Consider the following 26714-nt stretch of genomic DNA (forward strand, 5'->3'; position numbering starts at 1 on the left):
AATAATTGTACCAAAACATTAATGGGGTCATTTCTTAAGTCATAGACAAAGGAAATAACTATTTTAATGATGGGAGAAACAGTATGAGTAAAACAGTGTGCAGGTACTTCTTCCTACACATTTTGCTAGGTGTTAACGCGCATGCATGCATGCATGCACACACACACACACACACACACACACACACACACACACACACACACACACACACACGACAAGGGCATAAGGATTCTTGGCTTTCCACAAGTTTCAAATAACATCCACTCTAATATTAATTTGTGCCCAATATAAAAACAGCAGTGCCACAAAATATACACAATATGAAGATGCAGATCAAATCAAGTGTAGAACAGTTACGACTTTACAAATGAGCCTTTTCTCAAATTGTCTTCTCCTTGCCTGTCTGAAAACCTATTGGAGGATAAGGTCAGAGGGGAGGGACCACTGGCTTTCTCAACCAATGGGTTTTGAGAAGGAAACAAAGAGAGAGGAGGTGAAAATGAGCAACGTAAGAAAAGGCCACAGGGAGCAGCAGACATGGACAGACTCTGCCCCCTGGTGGACACTCAAATACAGCAAGGAGGCCTAGAAACCCTGTTTAACTGTAACATCAGGGAAGGAATGTTGCTGTTTGAGAACCTGTGAAACAGCTCCTCTAACATGTTTACTTAAGTAGTTCAGGGCCCTATACAGACTTGAGATACATTGACTGAACCCGTAGATAACTAGCGATTAGGACAACCCAAGGTGACCTGAAATAACATTTCTGGTAAAACATATATACACATTTTTAAAATCAACATTCGTAGGAATATTTATGCAATGAAGCCAATATGCAACACTGAGCAGAAAGGTCTGAAAACAAACACGTATTTCAGCTTGGATTAAATCTAAACATTTGCTAGTAAGCCCAACTCATTTATGATTCCCAACTATATATGTATTTCTCTTTTATCATAGTGTCATTATACATACATTGTAAAAATAAGAAATAAATACATAGAGACAGCTTGAGTGTAAAGTGTTGTAAACACGTCAAAATATACATTAATATGAAAACACAAACAAAACTTGAGAACATTTTCATTAACTAAAGTGTGAAAATGCACTGCATATCAGGCAAAGACTAGCTGCAATATTACAAACTCTTTTTGGTTGTCCATTATGTATAAATATATAGCAGCATGTTATCTTTAGGGGCAACAGGCAATTAAAAGAGCATTTAGCTATTTCACAATGGTTTCCTCATCCTGTAAATATTCTATGAGATAGGATGAACTGCAATTACATTTTCTTTAAATAGCTATTTTACTAACTTGAGCAACTACCAGCTAAAACTCAATGGTGTGAAGATGGTTAACAAAATAAAAGAGAATCTCCCAATCACAAGAAAACTGCATATTTTGTTTCATGTAACTGATGTGATTTGAACATAAAATAAAACGTCCTCGCACCACCATTACTTTCATAGATTTATTTTGCTGGCTAGAGTTAGCAGATGTTTGTAATTGCTGTTTAAAGATTGTAAATAAAGTTCATCCTAGCCCACTGACTGCTTACAAGGTGAGTTACTAACATCAAGTTGAAAAAATAGTGAAATGTTCCTTTATCGCGGAAACATGTTTAATAAGAGAGCTAAACTTTGAAATATGAATTTTTCATTTTTACTGATAATAAAAAAATTATAGCATATGAAGCATATTAAAATGCTTTGTTCACCCCCATTAACATCTGACGATGCTTAAATTATTAACATTTTAGTGACTATAAGCCTCAGAAATTTTAACATTTTCTTCAAAAATATACTCTTGCATCTCCGGACATTTGATCAACAATTTGCAATCATTGAAATGGCAAAATTCACAACACACAAGACTGTTTTAGAGGAGCACAATTTCCGTATTGGACAAGTTGGAGAGGTTCCACATATTCAGTGAATATTTTCAGGCAAGGAATTGACAATGGTTGGCCACCAGGTGGCGTCAGATCAACCGACCCCGACAACACACCGATGCCAACACGGTTGAAGAGGAGTTATGTTAGGGCAGCTCATCTCAAATCTAAAGGGGCTCTCGTATAGGTGCCAAACAGAAATACACATCCCAGTCTACATCCTTACAACGGACCAAAGCTGTTTTCATAGTTTCACAGCCAGATGTAATAGTGAGCGTTTCCCAAACCCGGTCCTGGAGTCATCAAGGTGTATACCATTTGTTTTTTGCCCACACAACTGATTCAAATATAATATCTCAAAGTCATTATACAGATACAATTATTCAAGTCAGCTTTGTAGAGCTTGGGTACATTAACTTAGTCCCCAGGATCTGGTTTAGGAAACGCTGCCACAGAGGCGTTTGGTAGGAGGCTTCACAAAAACAGTCTCTAGACAATTGGTTACAAAAGGTTTAAATTACCAGCAAACTGAATTCCGGTACAGTGAGACACTAAGTGCATAATTGTCCATACCATCTACATCTTCTTGGCCTTGGTGTTGAGGTAACTCTGGTAGTAGAAGTTGCTGAAGAGAGCAATGAGACTGATACAGTATGTAAAGACATAGGCGTTCATGGCTTTGGAAAAGTCACAGTCAGTGAAGAGGTTGTAGCCTGTATGAGCAGACACCAGCAGAAACTGGACCTGAAAGGAAAACATTCAGATTCAGACGGTTGAGATGACATTACGCCTCGTTTTAAACAGGTTGCTTCAAAATCACGTTTTCTGGTCAAATGTTGCCAAAACATTGTTGGATGAGAAATGTGAACCCTTTTCCACAGTAACTATAGATGCAAGGATTATCTTTCTGCAAAGTTACTTTCCATTCCCAGTGCCGTTAAACTGACTGTGGATTACCGCTAAACTGACAGCATCAGGGGCTTAATCCCAGTAACCTCTAGACTTTCATGGTAGCCAACCTATTCATGCACCAAAGGTTTGAAGCTAGAACCACTCACCAGCTGGAGTGAGGTTAGATAACGTTTCCACCATAAGTACTTCTGCATGTGAGGCCCAAGTGCAGCCAGCCCATAGTAGGAGTACATCACAGAATGGACAAAGGTGTTGAGGAGACCGATGAAGAAGGCTAGAAGAACACAAAACCATCATCATCATCGGTTACACAGCACAATGAACGCTATGGGTGACTGCCAACCCATTTGAAAAAAATAAATCATTTTAAGATGTCTGTGAAGCAGGGACTGCGACGTTTAGGTGTCGTGAAGCAGGGACTGCGATGTTTAGGTGTCGTGAAGCAGGGGCTGCGATGTTTAGGTGTCGTGAAGCAGGGGCTGCGATGTTTAGGTGTCGTGAAGCAGGGGCTGCGATGTTTAGGTGTCGTGAAGCAGGGACTGCGATGTTTAGGTGTCGGTGAAGCAGGGACTGCAATGTTTAGGTGTCGGTGAAGCAGGGACTGCAATGTTTAGGTGTCGGTGAAGCAGGGACTGCGATGTTTAGGTGTGGTGAAGCAGGGACTGCAATGTTTAGGTGTGGTGAAGCAGGGACTGCGATGTTTAGGTGTGGTGAAGCAGGGACTGCGATGTTAACATGTGGTTGAAGCCGGTATTGTGATTGTAAAATGTTAGTCAAGCAGATATTTGCCTATCCGTAGCCCCACGCCCCACCTCCCTTCTCATCTGTCTGAATCTTGTCTTGTCTTGTCTTGTTCTGTTCTGTTTTTATAATCTACCTGAATTGTAAAGTGACTTTGAGTCTAAGAAAAGTGCTATATAAATAAAATGTATTATTATTATTATTATTATTATATTACAAATTCCAAAGCATCCTACAACCTGCTTTTACACAGAACTTTGATGAAGAGGTCCAACTGAAAAGACTCATGGTCACTGAGGACTTACATTGGCCTCCAGCCAGATACTTGACACCAGCCCACCAGTTGAAGATCATGGTACCATGGTGATAAACATGCAGGAAGGTCAACTGATTGTTCTTCTTTCTCAAGATGAAGAACACCTGCCAAAGGAGAGACGGGAATGGACTTAAAAAATGTATTAAAAATTCCATAGATAACTTTTTTGAAACCGAAAACAAAAACAGGCGTTTCTTATAGGACAAACATGTACCAGTTTGTTTCAGTCAGTTTTCTGTCAGTTTGGGACCTAATGAATGTGGTTTGTAAGTTTTTACCGTGTCAGCCAGTTCTATAACCTTCGAGAAGAAAAACAACCAGCAAGCTTTGGCCATCTGGTGAAAGAAAGAGTTGTCAGTCTAGGCTTGGGGACATTTCTCAGAGACAGATGTTCAGCAGGACATTTCTCAGAGACAGATGTTCAGCAGGACATTTCTCAGAGACAGATGTTCAGCAGGACATTTCTCAGAGACAGATGTTCAGCAGGACATTTCTCAGAGACAGATGTTCAGCAGGACATTTCTCAGAGACAGATGTTCAGCAGGACATTTCAGTCACACACACTCACCCTCATTGCAAGTGGACTTGTACTGTAATCCACTGGCTGACACAGGTAACTGTAGTTAGACAGCAGAGATGTCACCAGAAACTGCAACATCAAAAGATTCATTCAGCTGAAACACAGCACTGACTAATTCAGCTGAAACACAGCACTGACTAATTCAGCTGAAACACAGCACTGACTAATTCAGCTGAAACACAGCACTGACTAATTCAGCTGAAACACAGCACTGACTAATACAGCTGAAACACAGCATTGTAAAGCATAATTAGACAAATTCCCGTGGCTGCAGAACACACAAACATGTATAGGCCCATTCAGTGATTTCAATGTGAATTGTAGCTCACCTCGTGAAACATGTAGACTGACATGCAGACCATGGTGAAATTGTAGACAATGAGCAGCGGTTTGAGGTCAAGCGGTTCCCTGTGCTTCATCAGCTTGGGCCCGGCCCAGACCACTCCGAGATAGATCAGGAATATATAGACCACAGGCATTGGAGAGTAGACCAGCAGCCAAGGGTCGGTCCTCTTGTCTGAAACAGAACACAGCTACCTTTAAATGAACCGGAATCAGACATTTGGGAGAAGAGCTACACAACTTAAGGCCGGGTGTCTCTGTAAAGCACTTTGTGACAAGTGCTGCTGTAAAAAGGGCTTCATAAATACATTTGATTGATTGATTGATAACTAAAATGCACGTTAGTCATTTAGAAAATACGTGTCCAGACAGACTTACAGCCTCGGCATTAAACACAATCTACACTCCTCCAAAAGATTAAGGGAACATGTAATCATCACCGTATGACACCAAGACAAATAAACAGCAGGGGTTCAGTCGGTCCTGTTACGAAGCATAAGTGATTGTGAATCAGTCACCTGTTTTGGTGCAAATGAAAGTGACAACAGGTGCAGTGGAGAGGCAACAGCAAGACAACCAGCAAAATAAGGAATGGTTTTGCAGGTGGTGGCCACAGACAATTGCTCTTTCTCCTTATCCTTCCTGACTGATTCTTCTTTGCGTTTTACTAGTGTCCTTGTCAGTACTGGTAGCATGAGGCGGTACCTGCAGCCCATTCAGGTGGCACAGGCAGTCCAGCTCCTCCAGGATGGCACATCCATATGCGCCGTCGAACAAATGTTTGCTGTGTCTCCCAGTACAGTCTCAGGAGCATGGAGGAGATACCAGGAGACGGGCCGTTACACGAGGAGAGCTGGACAGGGATGTAGAAGGGCATCAACCCAGCAGCAGGACCCGTATCTGCTCCTTTGTGTGAGGAGGAACAGGAGGAGCACTTCCAGAGCCCTACAAAATGACCTCCAGCGGGCTACTGGTGTGCATGATTCTGACCAAACTGTCAGAAACAGACTCCATGACGGTGGCATCAGTGCCCGACGTCCTCTAGCAGGAACTGTGCTCACTACCCAGCACTGTGCAGCTTGATTGGCATTCCAGAGAACACCAGAATTGGCAGTTCTGCCATTGGTGCCTCATTCTCTTTGCAGATGAGAGCAGGTTCACATTGAGAATGTGACAGACGTGAAAGAGTCTGGAGACGCCGTGGTGAACATTATGCGGCCCGTTTGGTGGTGGGTCTGTGATGGGGAGGCACATCCTTGGAGGGTTGCACAGACCTCCACATGCTAGCCAACGGTACCCTGAATGCTGTTAGGTACCGGGATGAAATCCTCAGACACATCAACAGATCTTACACTGGTGCAGTGGCCCTTGGGTTCCTCCTGGTGCAGGACAATGCACGGCCTCATGTGGCCAGAGTGTGCAGGCAGTTCCTGGATGACGAAGGCATTGATGCCATTGACTGGCCCTCACGTTCCCCAGACCTGAATCCAATTGAGAACCTCGGGGACGTTATGCATCGGTGCATCCAACACCACCAGGTAGAGACACAGACTGTCCAGGAGCTCACAGATGCTTTGATCCAGGAGATCCTCCAGGACCCCATCTGCCGTCTCATCAGGAGCATGCCCAGATGTTGTCAGGAGTGCATACAGGCACGTGGGGCCATACACACTACTGAGTCACATTAAGAGTTGTTATGATGAAATTCACACAAGTTGGAACAACCTGTAATTTTAATTGTTCACTTTGATATTCATTGTTTGTTTGAATCCAGCCCTCAATAGGTTGGGGATTTTGGTTTCCATTGCCCGTTATGTCATTTTGTTTTCAACGAATTACACCATGTACATTAAAGATTTTGATATTTAATATATTTTGTTTATCGAGACTCAGTGTGATTTAAGTGTTTTTGAGCAGTTTATTAGTAGCAGTAAATATACACAACCATTGATGGATTTCTGGGGCGTGTACAGTAGTAGTATGTTCTGAACGGTTGATTCCGTGAGGCTGATGGGGATGTAACCATTACTGAATGTCCAGGCCAGTCATGTGACGTATTGTGTTCTGTCTGGGCCACAATGAAGCCATTGTGGAACGAAGAGCAGAATGGCAAGAAAGGCTACTAAAGAATGTATTGTAGCCTACACTGGGGTGAGAAAGTAATCTTGACGAAAAGCACCAAAAATGAATCCACTAACTTAAGCTATAGTAATTACTCGAAGGGGGAAAAGCATAACGAAAAACAAGGAGATTTGTTCTTCCTTTTCAAAACCAAATGTTTTCTTTTCTGCTCACACATTCTCATTTCAATGCCAAACCCAATACAGGTGTAGGTAACCAAAGAGCATCATCTGACCAAATCCTTGGTGCCAATCAAACTGCCAATACTGTTAAGCAAACTTCTGGCTACACATTTGGGGGGATGACATGAACATCTTTGATCATGCACGTCATGGGTTTGGCATCCAAATGAGAATAAATGATCCAAAACAAACCCCTAACCAGCCACAAAATATCATTAACAACCTTTTGGTCTCTGCAAGGATGCTGACGTGTGGCCATCAGAGAACCACCCAGAAAGACAATAATGCCAAGCACACATCCCACAATGATCAAGGCCTTTCTACTCCTCTTGGCCCTCTTAGGTGGTTGGCTGATGCAGTAAAGAAAAAAAAAAAAAAAGGAATCTTCCTCTCAGCAGACTTTGATTCCCCTGATAACTAATTAACTGAGTAGGAAGTCCATAACTACTACTGGGTTGTGTGGTTGTTCTACCTAGCTGTCGTATAATAAATGTATTAACTATAAGATAAGAGTGTCTGCTGAATGCCGACAATATCAAATGTATCTGCTTCAAGGTTCCCTTATGGACCAGGACCCCCGGGTTTCCACCCCTCGTAGACCCAACGTTAATAAAAGGTCCACATCTGTCTACAGCTGAGACGAAACTGCAGTTTAAACCTCCCAGGGGGGCACAGCGGTCTAAGCACCAAGCTAACCAATGAAGTCAAGGTTTGAGCAGAACTGGGTTGAGGGAAGCATCGTCTGCAGGACGGCTTGGCCCCATCATGCTCTAGTGGATGCAAAGCCTGCAGAGCCAACGGAGGCCTTCACACATGTTGATCCACGAGACATACTAGTGGGAAGAACAGTGTGGACAAAAGCAAAATGGCTTGGCATGGTGCCTAAAAGGGAGGCTTGCTGCGATCATCAACTCCACCGAATACGTTGGAGGGCCTTAAATCCTAACGGATAAGACAATATTGGAGAAGAAAGAAAAGAAGTGTAAAAATAGGATTAATCATTGTATTTACATAACTGTGGTTTTGATTTAAAGTCGATGAGACAAATAATAAAAGGACCTTGTGTCTGGAGGATAGGTCAAAGATCCCTTCAAATATGTTCTCAATTCGTAAAACATTTACAAAACAGCCCTATTCTCGTAACGTTAGGTATTGAAGGATTCTGAAAGCAGGGATACATTTTGACCTTACCTCAGAGAAGACAATAATAACTTCTCTTTGAGTAATTAGTATGAAGTTCCCCTTTTTTGTTGCATACAATAAAGTGAATGAGTTATTGTTTAACATAATTTCCTACATGAAGGTTTCTCACCCCAAATTGTATTGTCAGTTGGCCTAACTAAGAAACTAATCAAGAGACAAATCAAGATCCTACATACCTCCATTCTCAAAAATCCATTGGTGTATGGACTCGACGCTTTGCCCTGGGGAAGCCATTTGAGACTGTTGGAAAAGAAAGGTGGCATTTCAATAAATGACATCTGTCGTCGCTAATAACCAAGATGAGACTCACAACGACGTAGCAATTTTCTTAATGGCAAACTCTGTACTATACTAAACATATCCGTTTGGTAAGATAATCAATGAAATAATCAAAAATGTGTACATTTCCTGCACATTAGAGGCGCCTATTAAGCATCTGACGCAGCGGACTAAAACTTTTTCGGTGAATGGATATTACAAGAATTACGAATTACTGCTTTACTCCAGTCTTCAATTTGTATAAAATGTCAAGAAAAGTTCAAAATACACGTACACGTTTTCGCATCAACAAATGAAGTAGAACATACCGAACTGCAGCTATTTTAATGAATGAACTCTACTTACTCAGAAAAGCGTTGGTACTTCCTCAAAGCCCGCAGCTAACGCTATGTCTGACTTCCTTCTGAAACAAGGCATAAGAGTTTCTACCGGTGACAGAGCGCACTCGTTTCACACAGCGTTCTGATTGGACATTGGGACAACAGCTCACCTAGGCACTATGAGTAGTATTTCAAGTTCTTCAAGTTTGAACATGTGTTCAACTTTAACCCAAATCCTATGAAGTGCAATGTTTGCTGAGGCCAGTATTTAAAAAACGCGTAATAACCAAAATTATTTTACAGCTGCAAATTGAAAAAGTATGGGGTACGTTGACTGTATTTACACTGGACAATAGCAGCTGTTAACTGTCTTGATCGAGGACAGCATTTTCGGCTTTCAATTGAGCTACTTTTCGGCTTAGGACACATAGATCTATTTCTAACGCGGTGCCATTCTTGACCAATCACAGTACAACCCTGTGTGGTGACAAGTCGCGGTGAAGTCCACCACCGCAGAACCAGCAAGCTAACAAATTCGTTGAACTTAGTGACTGTCGGAAAGGCCTTTATTTATAATCAACCCTAGAGGCGGGAGTGAAATTCCCATTCAGGCGGCGGGGTCAGAGGTGTTCGTGCACAGAAAAATCAGATGACAAAAATCAGGCTAAAGGAAGGTGGATGAAATGGAAATATGTAATATTTCCGAGGCGGCGTTGACGATCACAGTTGAAAATGTGGGCTAGCTAGCCAGCAGATTCGTTGTACTGTCTGCTCGTGAAGGTCGCTCAGTTAGGCTCAATGTAGGTTGTGTCAATGTTGTTGACCAGTCCCTTTATAAAACGTAATGATACGTTACCATGTGAACCGCAACAGCATTTCCAGCTAGATAGCAAGTTCGCTGTTCTCTGGAGAACTCAGCGATTCACTGCTGGCTGTACCTTGATAGTCGCTGTCTCGGCCTACTTTAATTTACTGGCGCTGACAAAATGTAAACAACCACCTTTTTTCTGTATAACGTATCCAATATACACTGTTGCTTCCAGTAGAATGCTTGGGAAGCAGAGTAGGCTGAACCAATTCTGAAGGAGGTGGTAGAGTCAAACAGGATCTTCAGCACATTTGCTTTTTTCTGTTTGGGGATGGGACCTTTGTGAAATATGCCTTCACAGCAACCTAATTTGCCAAGTCCTTCTAAACAACACTGTTTTTATTTTTTTTACTTTAGCTAACGGTAAAGTCTACTTCTCTTACATATTTGACTTAGAAGCAAACACAACTGTACTGAGATCAGACTTTTTATCAAAGACAAATTCAGCACAATGTCGGCACAGTTCCACCTTGCTCACCTGCCCAGCCAGTGGTCTTCCTCTCCCAGTGAGTAATGGAAATAACAACCGGATGATTGAGCTGAATACATCCTGAACCATCGGTCTCTGGGTTCTGCGACAAAACAACCAACGCATTGTTTAGCTGGAACCATGAAGGCCACATTAGGCTACTATGTAAAAATGCAGCTTTTTTTGCAATATTTGCATTGTTTACGTGAAGTGTTTATAGCGAGGATTTGTTTAAATGCACCAAAGCTTCTTTTATGCAACAGAGTATTTACACCTGTTGATAAAATATCATCTTTAGCGTTCAAACAAGTACATAACGGTAAATAAGTGTTTTTCCTCAACTGAATCTCAGTTATGAGAACGAAAAGGCCACTCCATTTCCAAATACTTATAGTCCATTACAGACAGGGTCATATAATCGCATATATCATCACTGGGTGGCAGGCTTTGTTGAGCAATGAAATAAGAATGTCTCTGGTGGTATTTAATCAAATGTTTTTATTAAAAGTAAGAATTAAAAGATACCCACGAAGGATCGGTTACAAACAGAAGTGTAGTTGACAGTTTACAGAATCTTAATGTTTGTAAGTATTGGTTGTTGGGGAAAATGTTTTGTTAGCAAATCCTGGTAACATGGGTCACTAGTCAACTCAAGATGACAATATGAAAAGGAGAATGATAAGTATACTCAGCTACACAACAACTAGGTTCCAATCCAGTTGCTGGAAGTATTCTAACATCAGCATAAAGACAGTATGTATTCAGGATATTTAATGTGACACAGCAGACTTGGGACAGTCCAATGCCATTCTGGTTCTTATCAGGCTCAAGTTCAGCCATGAAAGCCGGAGGGAAAGCCTTGTTTCCTTTTACCTCCGCTGAGCTCACTGGAGCCCAAGCTGCTAGAGTGCAACACAGCACCAAATATGGTTACTAACCGAAATGAGGATGGGGCTGGGAACTGCTCTGCCCTCTGTGGGATTCCAGGCTAATCCGCATGCAGGATATTAATGCTTTCGCTGTAGCTGCTGTCATAATTGTAGCTGTTACCTGTAACTTTGGAAGTGAATATTTTCATTGTAAGGGGAGAACCACCAATGTAGTAATTCCATGTAGTAATTTACATCAATATGATAGCTATTCTGTCAATATGAATTATGTATCATATTGTCATTATCGTCTGGATATTGTACTTCACTTGGTTAAGTGCACAATCCTTAAAACAAGTATTCTGGGTTCGAATCCCATGCAGGACCAACACAAAACAATATGAAAATGTATGCACTCACAAATGTCAAGTGCAATTTACCATGTAAGGTAGCTGACCAGTGCTGTATGTACGTTTTTGACTCATCTCTCATTTCATACAACAGTTGTGAAATTCCGTTTTGTGGGAAAATGGAATATTTCTGAATATTTTCCGACTGGATGGAGTCATTGTGACTGTCACTCAGAACGTAACTAAACCACTTTGAAACATCTAGCTGTCAGGATTCTGGTTTCGTTTTCTTGATGAACAAACCGAGGGACAGTTGTCTGGTTCCGTTATTTAAGGAATTGTTTTTCAGCTTTTTAGACTTCTGCTCTCTGTCACTCTTCATGTTCATAGATTGTTTTCGTTTCCCCTGAGAGAGACAAGCATAGGTAAGAGTTAACACTGATGTCAGCAACTTGGTATCGCCATTATCACCAACATATTACCACCACATTGATACCGTCAAAACATTTGAAGGAATGAATGCACCCCAGCCTAGAAGTCAATGCAGAGAGAGGGCCTGATTTCAGAAACACAGGTAAAGCTCCTTTAAGAATCTTAACACAGTTTGTAACCCATAAAGATTCTCAGGTATGAAATCTGACTTCCCTATAGGCTACCATTGAAATATTTTCTCTTCTAAAATAATATGTAATGAAATAACACCCACCTTGGTAGTTTGTCCCTCTTGACCCTCCAGAGAGTCATACAACTTGATAATCTGCAAGGGACAAATTAGGTGAGTATTATTGTTCACCTTCACAGTTCTTATCACAAAAACTACAGTTCTTATGCACATACACACTCAGTTACATTCTTACATAGAAACCACCAGCAGCTTAACACATTCCTAGATGTGACCAGAGTACACAGGAAATATTTCATCAGTTGTTCATATACATTCCCTGTAGGTGGACATTTTGTTTGGACCTGTCCAGGTCTTTCAGATCATTGCACACAAAGGAGAACAGAAAACCATGTCACAGAACCCGTTTTGAACTTCTGAAAATATGTGTTGCCAATAATTGTCAAATCTTTATTACTTTGTCATAATAAAAAGAAAACATAGAAATCCCAAAGACACTAATGAATAAATGGGGGTCAAACATTTTTGTTTTCATTTGTTTTTGTTCATGAATGTCTGTTCCTTTGTCTTCTGTTCATATTTATACTTTTAAACCTCATATACTATCTTTTTGTGTTGTGAAAACAACTTTGAAAGCAGAAGTGACATTTCAGAAGTTCTGGTTTTACCTCAGGGAAAATAAACTTGCCAAAATACTACTGTGGTGAAAAACAGTCTTGAAATATATAAATCTGTTGTTGACGTTTGTAATGCAGTTGGTGACTGACATTTTAGATAAGATCTTATCTATAATGACTTACAGTAAGTACATTCATTTTAAGATAGGTAGAGAGGAAACCAGGCTTATAAGAGTAAGTACATTGTACCCCCTGAAGGACTTCAGCTATTAGCAAAGTCAATGTTTGAGGGAAAAAAGAGGAACAGGAAGTATTAGTTCATGTAGGGCACCAAATGTTTTCGGAAAATGGGCTGGGACTCTGCTGACGCTTTCTGACACATTTCAACCAGTTAAATATTGATGTGTTGCCATTTAATAAATAAAGACGTTATGTTAAATAGCAAGTGTGCCCATTCTGGTGTTAACACCTGCACTTCAGCCAAAACAAGGAAGGTGATTTCGCCGTTTGAATCAATGGAAGTGCCATGAACCAGAGAGATCATGTGAGGATGTGATAGAGTCAAAGGACTTGGGGCATAGGGAGAAGAAATCCACAGGGTAATCATTGGAGGGAAGCAGGGCATCACCACATAGTGCTGAAAGACAGTTTTGACATCACAGCCCCCCAGTCTTGAGCTCAGTATCTCATCTCTTGGGAGAGGTCACAGGTCCGAGGCTAGAGGTTTCTGTGTGGGACTGAGTACTGCTCCTCAGGTCAACTATAGTCATTCTGGTCTTGTGTCACTGCTGATTAGCGTTTGTGAGTGACTACGGTGGTATACAGACTAACCTAAAAGAGGTAACTAGGTTATGTTTACTGTTACATATGGATATATGACAATTAGATATTAGCTATAGCTTAATTCCAACCACACCCAATTGATAAAGGTAAAGTAATCTGACATATCACACTAAAAAACATTTATCTAAGTTAAATAAAAATGTAATTTTCTTATGCAGAAAAGGTTATTTGTCATCCGTCAAATAATTAGAAGATCTAGATCAGATCTACAGGCCTGTTTAGCCACAATCAATGTCCAACTGCATGAGTAAACTTTCAGAAAGAGACAGCACAGAGGTCTGGGAGGAAGCAACTTTTGCTCTCAAAAAAGAATATCCAGACACCACTGATGATTGCCAGAATAGACCTGGGTAAGGAACAAATCTACTGGGAAAATGTGCTCTGGACAAATGAATCAAAAGTGGACGTGTTTAAAAGCAATGCCAGACACTATGTTGGCAAAAACAAAATACTGTCTTTAAACAGAGGACCTTATACCAAACATAAAGCACAGAGGCAGCAGTGTTATGGTTTGGGGCTGCTTTGCTGCCTCGGCCCCTTGCCTTCTTGCCATCACTGAGTCAAGCTTGACTTCCATATTCTAACAGAGATTTTTTTAGGAGAATGTGAGGTCATCCATCATAACCGAATATGTATCCTGCAACAGGACAATGATCCAAAACATACAAGCAAAGCTACAATAGAACAAACACATGTAGGGTTATGGAATGGCAGAGTCAAACATGGGCCATTGTTGTAAATATGAATTTGTTCTTGTTCAGAATACTTGCTTTAAAAAGCGCAGACCTCACATTCCACATCATCAGGAGCTTCAGTTTGTCCACTACTTAACAAAGCCTTGGGTTTCCGTTCAGTCCAGGCCTTAAACTGAAGGTCCTGCATGGGAATGATCAGAGTCAAGCCCTATATAAACATGATTACTAAAGAAGGCACCCCGTGTGAGCATGAATCTTAAGAAATATAATGTGCATAAACAGCCAGGAGGACATTCTTGCAATGTAATCTGATATAACTACATGAGTGAAACTCACAGGCAGAACTGAACAACATCTTGTAGCCGGGATTCTCTGCTCATGAGAGCTGTCACACTTGTTTCTAGCTCACAAAATATTGTTTGATGGAGCTTGATTGTACTTGTTAACTGTGATAAATAACTTAAATAAAGCAAAGTAATTCTCAGCCCCGCTTGAATGCAAAGCACAGCAGCAGATTATTCTGCTGGTCAAAACGGGAAAAACCAAGGTCTTCAGCATCAACATAGAGAAAGTTATGCCAGACCCACCAGGGAGTTAAGTGAAGAAGCACAGTTAATAAAATAACTGTTTCATGGGATTGTTATTGCTGGTTGAGATCCACAGCTGTCTCCAGACACCGAACAGAGGCCACATACCATTAAACCCATGTGGAAAGCATTGGAAAGATCTCTCCACTTCTTAATGGGTCCAAAGGTATTTCAGTATTATACCACAACTGACAGACACTGTTTGGTTTAAGACACCAGACCAAATTTGGCATCCTAATTTCTACCAAGATTATGTCTGACAGAACAGAAGTAATTCTGCAATATTATAGATATTTCACTATGTGCATAGTCATCTGTACTGAATACATCAAGTTCCCATGGTTTTCATATTTCAAAGCAAACCACATGAAAAATGGTTGAGGGTTACTTTGATCTAGACTCTCTCTTCTATCCCATAAGAATCATTTATTGTTTACAAACTGTAAACAACACAACAAAATCTGTACTGGCAGGTTTCTGTTCGACAAGACTACTACGAATCCTATGATATTTTGCATATCCATCTGACAAGCTTGATGAAAGCCTATCATCAGAATCTGAAAAGGTCTTGATTGACCAGGTACCTGAGTTTCTCTTGCTCTTACAAAGCCTCTAGGTGGGACTTATAATATTTGCATATCAACAGAAAAACAATGCCAACCATGAAGAGTCCACAACCTACAGGTGTGAAGACCATTTTCAAACTCTTCTGAAGAATCATATGTTGAAGGGATGATTATAGGGGTGGAAGAACCGCCACCCCTTCAGAATGGCCGACTCTCTATCTGGGTGTCCTTCTGTGATGGCTCAGGAATTCTGGCTATCCCCCTTTCTGTCACGCAGGCAGAGGGTCACATCCTGCAGATCTGATAGGAAGGTATCTGGATAGAGCAACAACACCATTTCCTTGTTTAACCCTTTGTCATACAATCCAGTTGTTTGTCCTGCTCTGCTGCGATTGCTACACACTTGATTTGTATTCCACAGTAGCCATCTGGGCTTTCTGGCCTACAGAGGCATCTCTTTGTTCATGCCTTGTCTTGCAATCTTTGTCTGGCCAATGTTAGTACCATCTCGTAATTAAAGCAGTACCCCTTGTTTAATTTTATCACTGACAATGTGAAGGAATTCTCGTTGTCATTCATGTTCTGATTCATGTTGTTTGCTTGTCACTCCTGATTTAAATCATTCAGTTTTATAGATACTGTTCATTGGCCCTGTGAATACATTCACTTTGTCCCATACAGGTTTCATATAAGTTAAACACATACATGACAACCAGATGAACATGATTACAACAATATATTGAAGCCCAGAATTGGTCTCTTGCAACAGAAACATTAGCAGCCATTCTGATCTGACAACACATTTAAATTTTTGTCTTTTAAATCTCAAAATATGTCTACTATAACCACAGAAATATTCTAATAGAATATTTTTTGGGGAAAATGACACAACAAGGCAGTAATAAAAGATAAAATATGTAACATGTTAATATGTAAAGAATAGATTTATTCCTTGTTTTTTGGTTGCTATTGTATTAGGGAGGACATTGTAGCGTGCATTAGCTGCTAAAGTGGACATGGACAACAGGGCAGATTTAACACTATAACAGTTGTCTTTTTTCAAGTGTGTAGCCACATTATATAAAGTATATCAGAGGGGTGTCCGGTTGAGTGCCGGGGTTGGGTTACCACCGTTGCCTAATTTTGAGCCAGGGAAAACCCTGTTGAGGCAGGGATATGAGTCAATCAATTTTTACATAAGCAGTAGTCACAAAGTCCTTTACAGAGACTCCTGGCCTTAAACCCCAAGGAGCAAACAACAGTATTGTAACTAACGGTGTTACTGTAGAGGCCGGAGTAAAGGAAAAATGATACAATTGTGACGCATGTACTACATGGTTGCAAATCAATAATGTAATGCCTCTAGAGAAAAGCAAAATGACTGAAATGTAACATTTCTGGTTTTGTGGTGACACTTTCAGATAAGGAGCTCGTCACGGAACCGGTTCACCAGGTTATAGGGTTCAAAGTATAGAAGCTCTGGCTAGAACTGTGCGTTTAACAAAGGTTAATTACAGGGTAATTACATTTGTCCTGGTTCCTATTGGTGTATTGGTGGGAAAGGGAAATCACCCTCCCTTAAGACTGATAGTTAATTCCGAATTCTTTGGGATTCGAATGGAAATTGAAACCAGCAACCTCTTGCTGTTCTACCAGAATTGCAGTTACAATAATGTCAAAATAATTTGAAATAAAGATAAAAAACATTTGCTCTGTACCATACCCACTGACAAATGAATAAAGCAATAACAATATAAAGATTCTACAACTCTAGAACCAGACACACAGACACACACACACAGAGACACACAGAGAGACACACAGAGAGACACACAGAGAGACACAGACCTTCTTGACCCCAGTGGACACAGCGGCCGTGTGTAGAGCCGGTCCAGTGAGCCAGCGTGTGATGCCGGCCTGCGTATCCCAACCAACTTCCTCTCTGGAGACCCTCAAACACACGCTATACACAACATAGGTCTGGTGGATGTGGGAGAAGATATGCACCACCTGAAGACGGAACAACAGTCACTCCAAGAGGTTTGGGAGAAACCTGGCAAGCACCCTAAGACAAGCTTACAATGATAGGAGTCTGGACAATAAGTGGTTAATTAAGATTGGTGGTGAAGTCTGTTATGACAGTAGACTCAGGTAGTGTACCGGGGGGGGGGGGGGGGGGACAGACACCCTACGGTGACCAGGGCACAGGAAACACGCTAGTGTTCAGAGAACAGCCTTAGGACCACATCACGGACCCCTGTACATACCTCCCCCAAATACCGGAGCAGGCCTTTGTCCAGCTGGATTCCCAACCTCCGGCCCACCTCAGCACTCAGCGCCCCCCTCTGTTTCAACTCCGAGTCATCTGCCTCCAGGAGCAGGCTGGGGAATTCCCACATTCCAGCCAGTAGCCCTGGTGTGGTACCAGGTGTGGTATAAGGATCGTACCAGGTGTGGTATCAGATATCAAAGTGGAAAGTTTCATGTGGAAAAATATAACAGAAAAAGCAATAGTACAAATGCACCATTTCTAATGCATTTCAGGATATACTATGTAAAGGGTTAGAGTTGTGGTATTGGAAAGGCCCAAGGGCAGTTGATCACTATAGAAACATACAGTATGTGTTCCATTGAAATGCAGGGGCTGACCTTTGCTTGGCCTCTGGGTGAGCAGGTACTCCCGGTCCCCAGCCGGGGTCGGCCGGGCAACCACACAGGTGAGTGTGCGCTCCACACGAGGAGCCTTCTTCGTTGGCTTCCTGGGAAAGTTCAGAACGCCCAGCTTGGGGTCCCAGGGATCTGTGGGGCACAGGTTACATGTGGTCCCTGAGGGAGAGAGTTAACAGAGGAGTCAGGTGTGTTTCTGTGGTCACTGAGGAACAGGTATGCACGCATGCACACGCACGCACACACACACGCACGCACACATGGATTGAGTATTTTTATTTCATGATGACCTGCAGAAAACTTTAAAAAAATCTACCAAACATGCTTTAATAAAAATACCAGGTTATAAAAACACATTTCAAAGGAAAGCAGGAAAAACACTAACCACAGTCCTCTATATCAGGCACCGTTTTGGAATTACCCCGAAGCTTTGTGGCGTTTTCCTCTTGTTTGACAAGTACCTTTACAGAGACCCAGAGACAGTAACATCTAGTTATCCCCCACCATTTTGGAACAGAGCAACGCCAAGCAGGAGATGGTTTCTACATTGTACCTTTCTGTAGGAGTGGCACTGGGACTGGACGGGACACATGGTACACAGGGGGGCTTTAGGGGTACAAATCCTGGCCCCCAGCTCCATCATGGCTTGGTTAAAGTCCCCTGGTCTCTCTGGAGACACCAGTATGTTTGCAGTGCACCTGGGATACACATGAAAGACCAGTAATGATTACAACCGAGGAACAATATAGAAAAATGCGCCTCTGAATGAGGTGCTGAACTGGTCAGCCATGTTGTTCTTTCAAAAGCAAACCAGTCGCGCCGGCGAGGTGATACGTGTTCACTCAGGAGAGAGCATTACCACAGCGCTTCAGTCACAGCGGGACCCGTGCTGTCTGCCCCTATGGCCCGCATACGACAGAGGACCCGAATCACGTTCCCATCGACAGCCCCTGTCACCTGAGCAACCAGGGTTATAGGTCAATCCAGTGAACCATGATGTCAAAGAAGCAGGGTTAAAATGCCTTGAAAATACAGACATGTAGAGACAGCAGAGGAGTCACAATACTGGTGTGTGTCTGTGTCAAACCTCTACTCAACAGGTAGTGCAAACACTGACCTAAAATCATGAACAGCTGTCCTAAATCAGACTGTATATATTACTTACACCTAGCATTGTTGTTTGGTTAGCAGCGTTAACGTACTACAGGTCTGGATATAGCCTCAACTACACCACTGTGTGTGTGTGTGCATGTGTGTGCGTGTGCGTGTGCGTGTGCGTGGTTAGACCTCTCCCAGGGCGATGGAGCCAACAGCTCCAGCGGTGTAGCGACCCACTCCAGGAAGATGTCTCAGAGACTCAACCGTCCTTGGCATCTCGCCTCCCAGCTGGGTCACCACCTGGGTATACACGTCACAGGGAGACGTCACGGGGAGACGTCACGGGGAGACGTCACGGGAGACGTCACAACCAGGGGAGACAACCAAAAACAACACGCACTCAGTGCAGACAGAGAAACAGTCTGTCTAAAACAAAACAGACATCTGGGACCAAATAGGATGATAACATTATCTATGCATTCCAAAAATATTCTCAGAGGTAATCTGATCCAGGCTGCTTGCTGAGGACAACCAACATCCAAAGGCATGGCATTTTGTCAGAGCAAGGACGTAGATTAGTCGTTTTTCAGATATTTTGATAGCTAAATACTATATGCCTGATATATACTGACCTTCTGAGCTCCCTCATAAAGTCTCTTTCCCCGTGAGTAGTAGCCAAGTCCCGCCCACATCTGATTAACTTCCTGTATAGATGTAAAGCATGACGATTGAGGAGAAGATGGTCAGAATAAACATACATTTCCACTTCACAGACCCTCATTAGCATTCATTCTGATCACCTCCAATGTGGCTGCAGCTAGGTCATGTACTGTCGGCCACCTCTGGAAAAGGCAAAAGAACAAGGAGAGAATAACCAAATGCCTTATTTACTTGACTACTGAGATGCTGAAATCAAGTTCAGACAAATGACAAGGCCCGTTTACCTTCATCCACTTGTTGTAGTAGTCGATCACTGTGGCAACCTGTGTCTGTTGTAACATAATTTCCGAGACCCAAACTAGTTAGGAAACAGGACAATAAGGGTCATAAGAAAGACCAGCCAGTTAGATTACCACAGAGGTGAGAATGCAGGGTATTTACCCGCGTATATCCTGGTGTCAATATCCGGTTCGGTCAGAGCCTATTAAGGAAGCATGAAGTAAAACAAAATAAGTCACCAATTGGATGGCCCGTCGTCAATCAGGGCATTCATGTGTTACCAGAGCTCTGAGCCTCAATAATGTCATCCTGGTCTTACTAAAACTGTTGAAATAATGGTAGAGAGGCAGAGGCCCTGCGTTTGGTTGAGCCAAAAATGTACTTGGAGAGGGAGGAAGGTAAAACTGCAAAGCAAGCACACTGATGTCGGTTTCATGTGTTTAGCACAGGTTGAGCCTTACTTATGCATTTGCCTGGCTAGGAACATATTCAACGTAAAAATGGTTGACTTTACCAGAGTTCGCCATGGTAGCTCTCTCTTCCCGTGGTCATACCAGTCCAGGATATGTTTCCTGAAGAGTCTGATGTCAGTAGGATTAGGAAATGAATGAACTGCGGACACGGCCGGAGGATCAGTGCAGGGATCTAGTGGAAAGACATTAAAGCATGCTATTACTCAAAACTGGGATTGTGGTTATCAATAACCTGTGTGTAGTATGACGAGGACGAGATCGGCCGCAGGATGGCAAGACAGAGCATGTTGCAGAACTTATGTCAGGGGATTTTCACAGCTAGATTGCCGAGATATAGGTATTTAATGTTGTTCATACAAAGGTCCCTTCCCGTAGGCATACCTTTCTTCACAGCCGCCTCTGTCTTTATCCGCAGTGGATTTGGTGAATCTGTTTGGTCAACAAGGACTGTCTTAACCTTGCGCGTTGCTGATCGTAACCTGCTCATACTGAGATCAACCCTCACTCCGGATTTGGTACGTAACTACGTGTTGTCGTTGTTTGCAAATAAGGTCTACTTTTTAAAACCTACTCAAGTAATATTCCCGTTAAGTTGATTGTTTACTTTCTGTGGAGGGAGCTCTCCCGCCACTAGACTGATGGGAGGGGAGGGGCCCGACACCGTTTGACCAATCATCTAATAGCTACAGTAAAACCTCTCTTGATGGAGACCTTGCTACAAAATTTAAAGGGAAATAACATCACCCAACTTCTCGGTATATCTACACTTGCTGCGCCAGTCACTAGCAATTCATACATACACTGAACGAAATTATAAACGCAACACTTTTGTTGTTGCCCCCATTTATCAACTAAGAGTTCAGCTAATGATAAAAGGCCTGTTTCTCTCAAATATTGTTCACAAATATGTCTAAATCTGTGTTAGTGAGCACTTCTCCTTTGCCGAGATAATCCATCCACCTCACAGGTGTGGCATATCAAGATGCCGATTAGACAGCATGATTATTGCACAGGTGTGCCTTAGGCTGGCCACAATAAAAGGCCACTCTAAAATGTGCAGTTTCAATGTGTTGGGGGGGTCCGGGGTGTCCGAAAACCAGTCAGTATCTGGTGTGAAAACCATTTGCCTCACGCAGTGCAACACATCTCCTTTGCATAGAGTTGATCAGGTTGTTGATTGTGGCCTGTGGAATGTTGGTCCACTCCTCTTCTATGGCTGTGCGAAGTTGCTGGATATTGGCAGGACCTGGAACAAGTTGTCGTATACGCCGATCCAGAGCATCCCAAACATGCTCAATGGGTGACATGTCCGGTGAGTATGCTGGCCATGCAAGAACTGGGATGTTTTCAGCTTCTAGGAATTGTGTATAGATCCTACCAACATGGGGCTGTGCATTATCATGCTGCAATATGAGATGATGGTCATGGATGAATGGCACAACAATGGGTCTCAGGATCTCGTCACGGTATCTCTGTGCATTCAAAATGCCATCAATAAAATGTAACTGTGTTCGTTGTCCATAACACACGCCTGCCCATACAATAACCCCACCTCCACCATTGGCCACTTGATCCACAACATTGACATCAGCAAACCACTCACCCACACGACTTCCATCTGCACTGTACAGCGAAAACTGTGATTCATCCGTGAAGAGAACACCTCTCCAAAGTGTTAGATGCTATCGAATGTGAGCATTTGCCCACTCAAGTCGGTTACGACGACGAACTGCAGTCAGGTCGAGACCCCGATGAGGACGACGAGTATGCAGATGAGCTGCCCTGACAGTTTGTGCAGAAATTCTTTGGTTTTGCAAACCGATTGTTGCAGCAGCTGTCTGGGTGGCTGGTCTCAGACAATCTTGGAGGTGAAGATGCTGGATGTGGAGGTCCTGGGCTGGTGTGGTTACACGTGGTCTGCAGTTTTGAGGTCGGTTGGATGTACTGCCACATTCTCTGAAACGTCTTTGGAGACGGCTTATGATAGAGAAATTAACATTCAAATCACGGGCAACAGCTCTGGTGGACATTCCCGCAGTCATTTGCCAATTGCATGCTCCCTCTCTCATCTGTGGCATTGTGCTGTGTGATGGAACTGCACATTTTAGAGTGGCCTTTTATTGTGGTCAGCCTAAGGCACACCTGTGCAATAATCATGCTGTCTAATCAGCATCTTGATATGCCACACCAGTGAGGTGGATGGATTACCTCGGCAAAGTAGAAGTGCTCACTAACACAGATTTAGACAGATTTGTGAACAATATTTAAGAGAAACAGGCCTTTTGTGTACATAGAGAAAGTCTTAGATCTTTGAGTTCAGCTCATGATAAATGGGGGCAAAAACAAAAGTGTTGCGTTTATAATTTTGTTCAGTGTAGAAGCAATTCATTGTGCTTTACAAAGAAAAAGAAACAATATAAAAATACAATAACATAAAAACAAATACTCAAATGAAAACATCAAAACAACATAATAATAAAACATAGAATAAGAAAATAGAAATAGAATAAAAACAGGAAAAAAACATAGGAAGCTATAAAAGCTGTAAGGCTAAACAGTGTGGTTAAGTTTAAGTGCTCAGTCATACGCACATGAAAAGAAAAGTGTTTTTAACCTGGATTTAAAAATGTATACGTTTGGGGCACATCTAAGATCTTCTGGTAGTTTATTCCAGTTGTGTGCAGCATAACTGCTAAACGCAGCTTCTCCATGTTTAGTTTGGACTCTGGGCTCTACTAGCTGACCTGTGTTCATGGATCTAAGAGCCCTGCTCGGTTTATATTTTTCAAACATATCAGAAATGTATTCTGGGCCTAAACCATTCAGTGATTTATAAACTAAAAGCAAGGAAGCCAGTGCAAAGATTTAAGAACTGGAGTGATGTGCTCTGTTCTCTTGGTCCTGGTTAACATTCTAGCAGCAGCATTCTGAATGATTCTGGCAATATTTTTAAGATGATAGAATGCTGTTTTTGTGATCACTTTGATATGACTGTTAAATGTGAGGTCTGAGTCTATCAGAACACCAAGATTACGCACTTGATCCCTGGTTTTAAGGGCCCAAGAATCCAGCTCTTTACTAATACTAGTTCTTTCATTTTTGTTGCCAAACACAATAATCTCTGTTTTATCTTGGTTTAATTGTAGACAATTTTGGTTCATCCAGGTATTTATGTGCTCTATACAGTGAAACAGAGAGTCTATTGAGCTGTTGTCATATGGTTCGAGAGCCATATATATTTGAGTATCATCGGCATAGCTGTGGTAGTTAATGTTGTTGTTCTGTAGAATTTGGCCCAGAGGTAGCATATAGATATTGAACAGAAGTGGTCTGAGAACTGATCCCTGTGGAACTCTGCATGTCATAGCCACCCTATCAGATTCATTATTACCAATGGTGACAAAGGAACTCCGGCCATCTAGATAAGATATGAACCAATCAAGGACTGTCCCGGAGAGTCCTACCCAATTTCCCAGCCTATCTATAAGTGTTCTATGATCTACAATGTCAAACTGTTACTATATCAGAATCAGTATTCAGCCATATTTCATTTAAAACTTTAATCAGGGCCGTTTCAGTACTGTGGTGAGGTCGGAAACCTGACTGAAATTTGTCTAAGAGACCGCTTGAGGTCACAAAATTGCTGAGTTGATTGAAGATAACCTTCTCAATGATCTTAGCTATAAAAGGGATATTTGATACAGATCTACACTCACCTAAAGGATTATTAGGAACACCATACTAATACTGTGTTTGACCCCCTTTCGCCTTCAGAACTGCCTTAATTCTACGTGGCATTGATTCAACAAGGTGCTGAAAGCATTCTTTAGAAATGTTGGCCCATATTGATAGGATAGCATCTTGCAGTTGATGGAGATTTGTGGGATGCACATCCAGGGCACGAAGCTCCCGTTCCACCACATCCCAAAGATGCTCTATTGGGTTGGGATCTGGTGACTGTGGGGCCCATTTCAGTACAGTGAACTCATTGTCATGTTCAAAAACCAATTTGAAATGAATCGAGCTTTGTGACATGATGCATTATCCTGCTGGAAGCAGCCATCAGAGGATGGGTACATGGTGGTCATAAAGAGATGGACATGGTCAGAAACAATGCTCAGGTAGGCCGCGGCATTTAAACAATGCCCAATTGGCACTAAGGGGCCTAAAGTGTGCCAAGAAAACATCCCCCACACCATTACACCACCAGCCTGCACAGTGGTAACAAGGCCAGATGGATCCATGTTCTCATTCTGTTTACGCCAAATTCTGACTCTACCATCTGAATGTCTCAACAGAAATCGAGACTCATCAGACCAGGCAACATTCTTCCAGTCTTCAACTGTCCTATTTGTAGTGGAGATGAGTGGTACCCGGTGGGGTCTTCTGCTGTTGTAGCCCATCCGCCTCAAGGTTGTGCGTGTTGTGGCTTCACAAATGCTTTGCTGCATACCTCGGAGTGGTTATTTCAGTCAAAGTTGCTCTTCTATCAGCTTGAATCAGTCGGCCCATTCTCCTCTGACCTCTAGCATCAACAAGGCATTTTCGCCCACAGGACTGCCGCATACTAACCCTTTCCCATTCTGACATTCAGTTTGGAGTTCAGGAGATTGTCTTGACCAGGACCACACCGCTAAATGCAGTGAAGCAACTGCCATGTGATTGGTTGATTAGATAATTGCATTAATGAGAAATTGAACAGGTGTTCCTAATAATCCTTTAAGTGAGTGTAGATGCATCCAGTATTCTCTTTTTTAATAGGGGCTTAATGGCAGCTGTTTTTAGAGAAGTTGGGAAAATGCTTGATTGCAGAGAGCTATTAACTATTTGCTGTAGGTCCATTGTTATGGAGTTAAATTTTTAAGTCTGATGGCAGTGTGTCGAGAAAGCAAGTGGAAGCTTTGAGATGCTGTACTGTTTCTTCTAGGGATTTTTGATCAATTGTATTAAATTGCGACATAATAACCAAGTTATTTCTTGGTGTTCGTTAGCAATAAAAAACAGCCCAGTGTATATATATATATCAATCAATCAATCAAATTTATTTATAAAGCCCTTTTTACAACAGCAGTTGTCACAAAGTGCTTTACAGAGACACCCGGCCTTAAACCCCAAGGAGCAAACAACAGTAGTGTTGAATTTCAGTGGCTAGGAAAAACTCCCTAAGAAGGTCGAATTTTAGGAAGAAACCTAGAGAGGACCCAGGCTCAGAGGGGTGACCAGTCCTCTTCTGGCTGTGCCGGGTGAGATATTAAGAGTCCAATTGGAATAATAAATAAATTTATCTGGGCTAAATCCAGAGTCTATTTGATTTTAGACTAGGTCAGAAGTATGACCAGGTGGACAAGGACAGGGACAGCAACGGGCCCCCCAAACCAGGTAATCCGCAGGTGTGGACCAGGACCTCATCTCCTTCTAAAATGTAAAACTGGAGGAAACTGAGAAAAGTTAGTAGTACATCCCTCATATCCCCCAGCACAATAATATAGCAGCGTATATATACATAAAGGAAAATCTAAATAAATGACTGGAGGAACATAACGAATGCAGATGCTTCCGTACAGGTTTACTGCATCATACCTTTAAACAATTAACATCCTATCATGCTCTGTCATATGTATTAAAACGCTGTGGAGGCCCAGTTGGTCTCAATTCTGGATCAAAATGGCAAGAGGAAAGGATCTAAATGACCAGGAGGACAGTACGCCCATCCACAGGGAACAAGGGGTCAGTGAATGGATTGATGAGCATGAAAATGAGGAGCTATGGCCTTCAGGGCCAACAGATCTCAACCCAAATTGAACACCACCAAGTGTGTTGCACAGCGCACTCCACAATCATCATCCAAACACCAAGTGAGGGAATATCTTTTGGAAGAATGGTGTTCTGTCCCTCCAGTACAATCTGTGTCAAGGCGTGTTGAAGCTGTTCTGACCCAACACCTTACTGAGACACTTTGTATTTGTTTTTCCTTTAATTCGTCACCAGTCCATATATACAAATTCAAACCCTTTTCAGTAATTTATGCTTTAGTTGTGTCATCAGGGAATGATCGACAATATCGTTCCTGCTGAAACTACCTGTACAGGTGACAGAACCAGACACCTGGACCACACCAGTTCAACCCAAGCGGTTTCTAACTTTCACAAGACGTGTTTTGAA

The 26714-nt window shown here is 42.2% G+C and overlaps 2 protein-coding genes across 3 annotated transcripts; both read right to left on the reverse strand.

Annotated features, from left to right (window-relative positions):
- Positions 1 to 22: 22 nt before the first annotated feature.
- On the reverse strand, positions 23 to 9030 carry elovl8b (ELOVL fatty acid elongase 8b). Of its 2 annotated transcripts, none has more exons than XM_029121517.2 (8): positions 8915 to 9030; positions 8467 to 8530; positions 4772 to 4959; positions 4431 to 4511; positions 4141 to 4197; positions 3852 to 3966; positions 2952 to 3079; positions 23 to 2637 (listed from the first exon to the last, which is right to left on the reverse strand). In XM_029121517.2, exons 2-8 carry the CDS (start codon positions 8522 to 8524, stop codon positions 2470 to 2472), a joined length of 795 nt encoding a protein of 264 aa, XP_028977350.1. In that variant the 5' UTR covers positions 8525 to 8530; positions 8915 to 9030; the 3' UTR covers positions 23 to 2469. The 2 variants fall into 2 exon arrangements, with proteins under 2 accessions (XP_028977350.1, XP_028977349.1); XM_029121516.2 differs by lacking the exon at positions 8915 to 9030 and adding an exon at positions 8844 to 8867.
- A 1674-nt stretch (positions 9031 to 10704) lies between these two features.
- Positions 10705 to 21175, reverse strand: mutyh (mutY DNA glycosylase). The gene is made up of 15 exons (XM_010904989.3): positions 20934 to 21175; positions 20594 to 20724; positions 20242 to 20281; positions 20085 to 20158; positions 19941 to 19982; positions 19773 to 19844; positions 19330 to 19440; positions 18902 to 18999; positions 18596 to 18740; positions 18428 to 18503; positions 18025 to 18201; positions 17643 to 17788; positions 17224 to 17385; positions 12152 to 12202; positions 10705 to 11851 (listed from the first exon to the last, which is right to left on the reverse strand). The coding sequence occupies exons 1-15, from the start codon at positions 21037 to 21039 to the stop codon at positions 11714 to 11716; spliced, it is 1569 nt and encodes a 522-aa protein (XP_010903291.1). The 5' UTR covers positions 21040 to 21175; the 3' UTR covers positions 10705 to 11713.
- Positions 21176 to 26714: the final 5539 nt, after the last annotated feature.

This window comes from Esox lucius, chromosome 8 (assembly GCF_011004845.1).
Source record: "Esox lucius isolate fEsoLuc1 chromosome 8, fEsoLuc1.pri, whole genome shotgun sequence".
NCBI lineage: Eukaryota > Metazoa > Chordata > Actinopteri > Esociformes > Esocidae > Esox > Esox lucius.

Coding starts and splice junctions, on each gene's coding strand:
- elovl8b (XM_029121516.2), bottom strand. Junction 4,512..4,771: donor CAGTCTACATGTTTCACGAG/GTGAGCTACAAT, acceptor TTGATGTTGCAG/TTTCTGGTGACATCTCTGCT. Junction 3,080..3,851: donor GTATCTGGCTGGAGGCCAAT/GTAAGTCCTCAG, acceptor GTGTTCTTCTAG/CCTTCTTCATCGGTCTCCTC.
- mutyh (XM_010904989.3), bottom strand. CDS start 21,039: ATGAGCAGGTTACGATCAGCAACGCGCAAGGTTAAGACAGTCCTTGTT. Junction 17,789..18,024: donor CACCCAGAGGCCAAGCAAAG/GTCAGCCCCTGC, acceptor GTACCACACCAG/GGCTACTGGCTGGAATGTGG. Junction 12,203..17,223: donor TGTCCACTGGGGTCAAGAAG/GTCTGTGTCTCT, acceptor TGTCCCTTGCAG/ATTATCAAGTTGTATGACTC.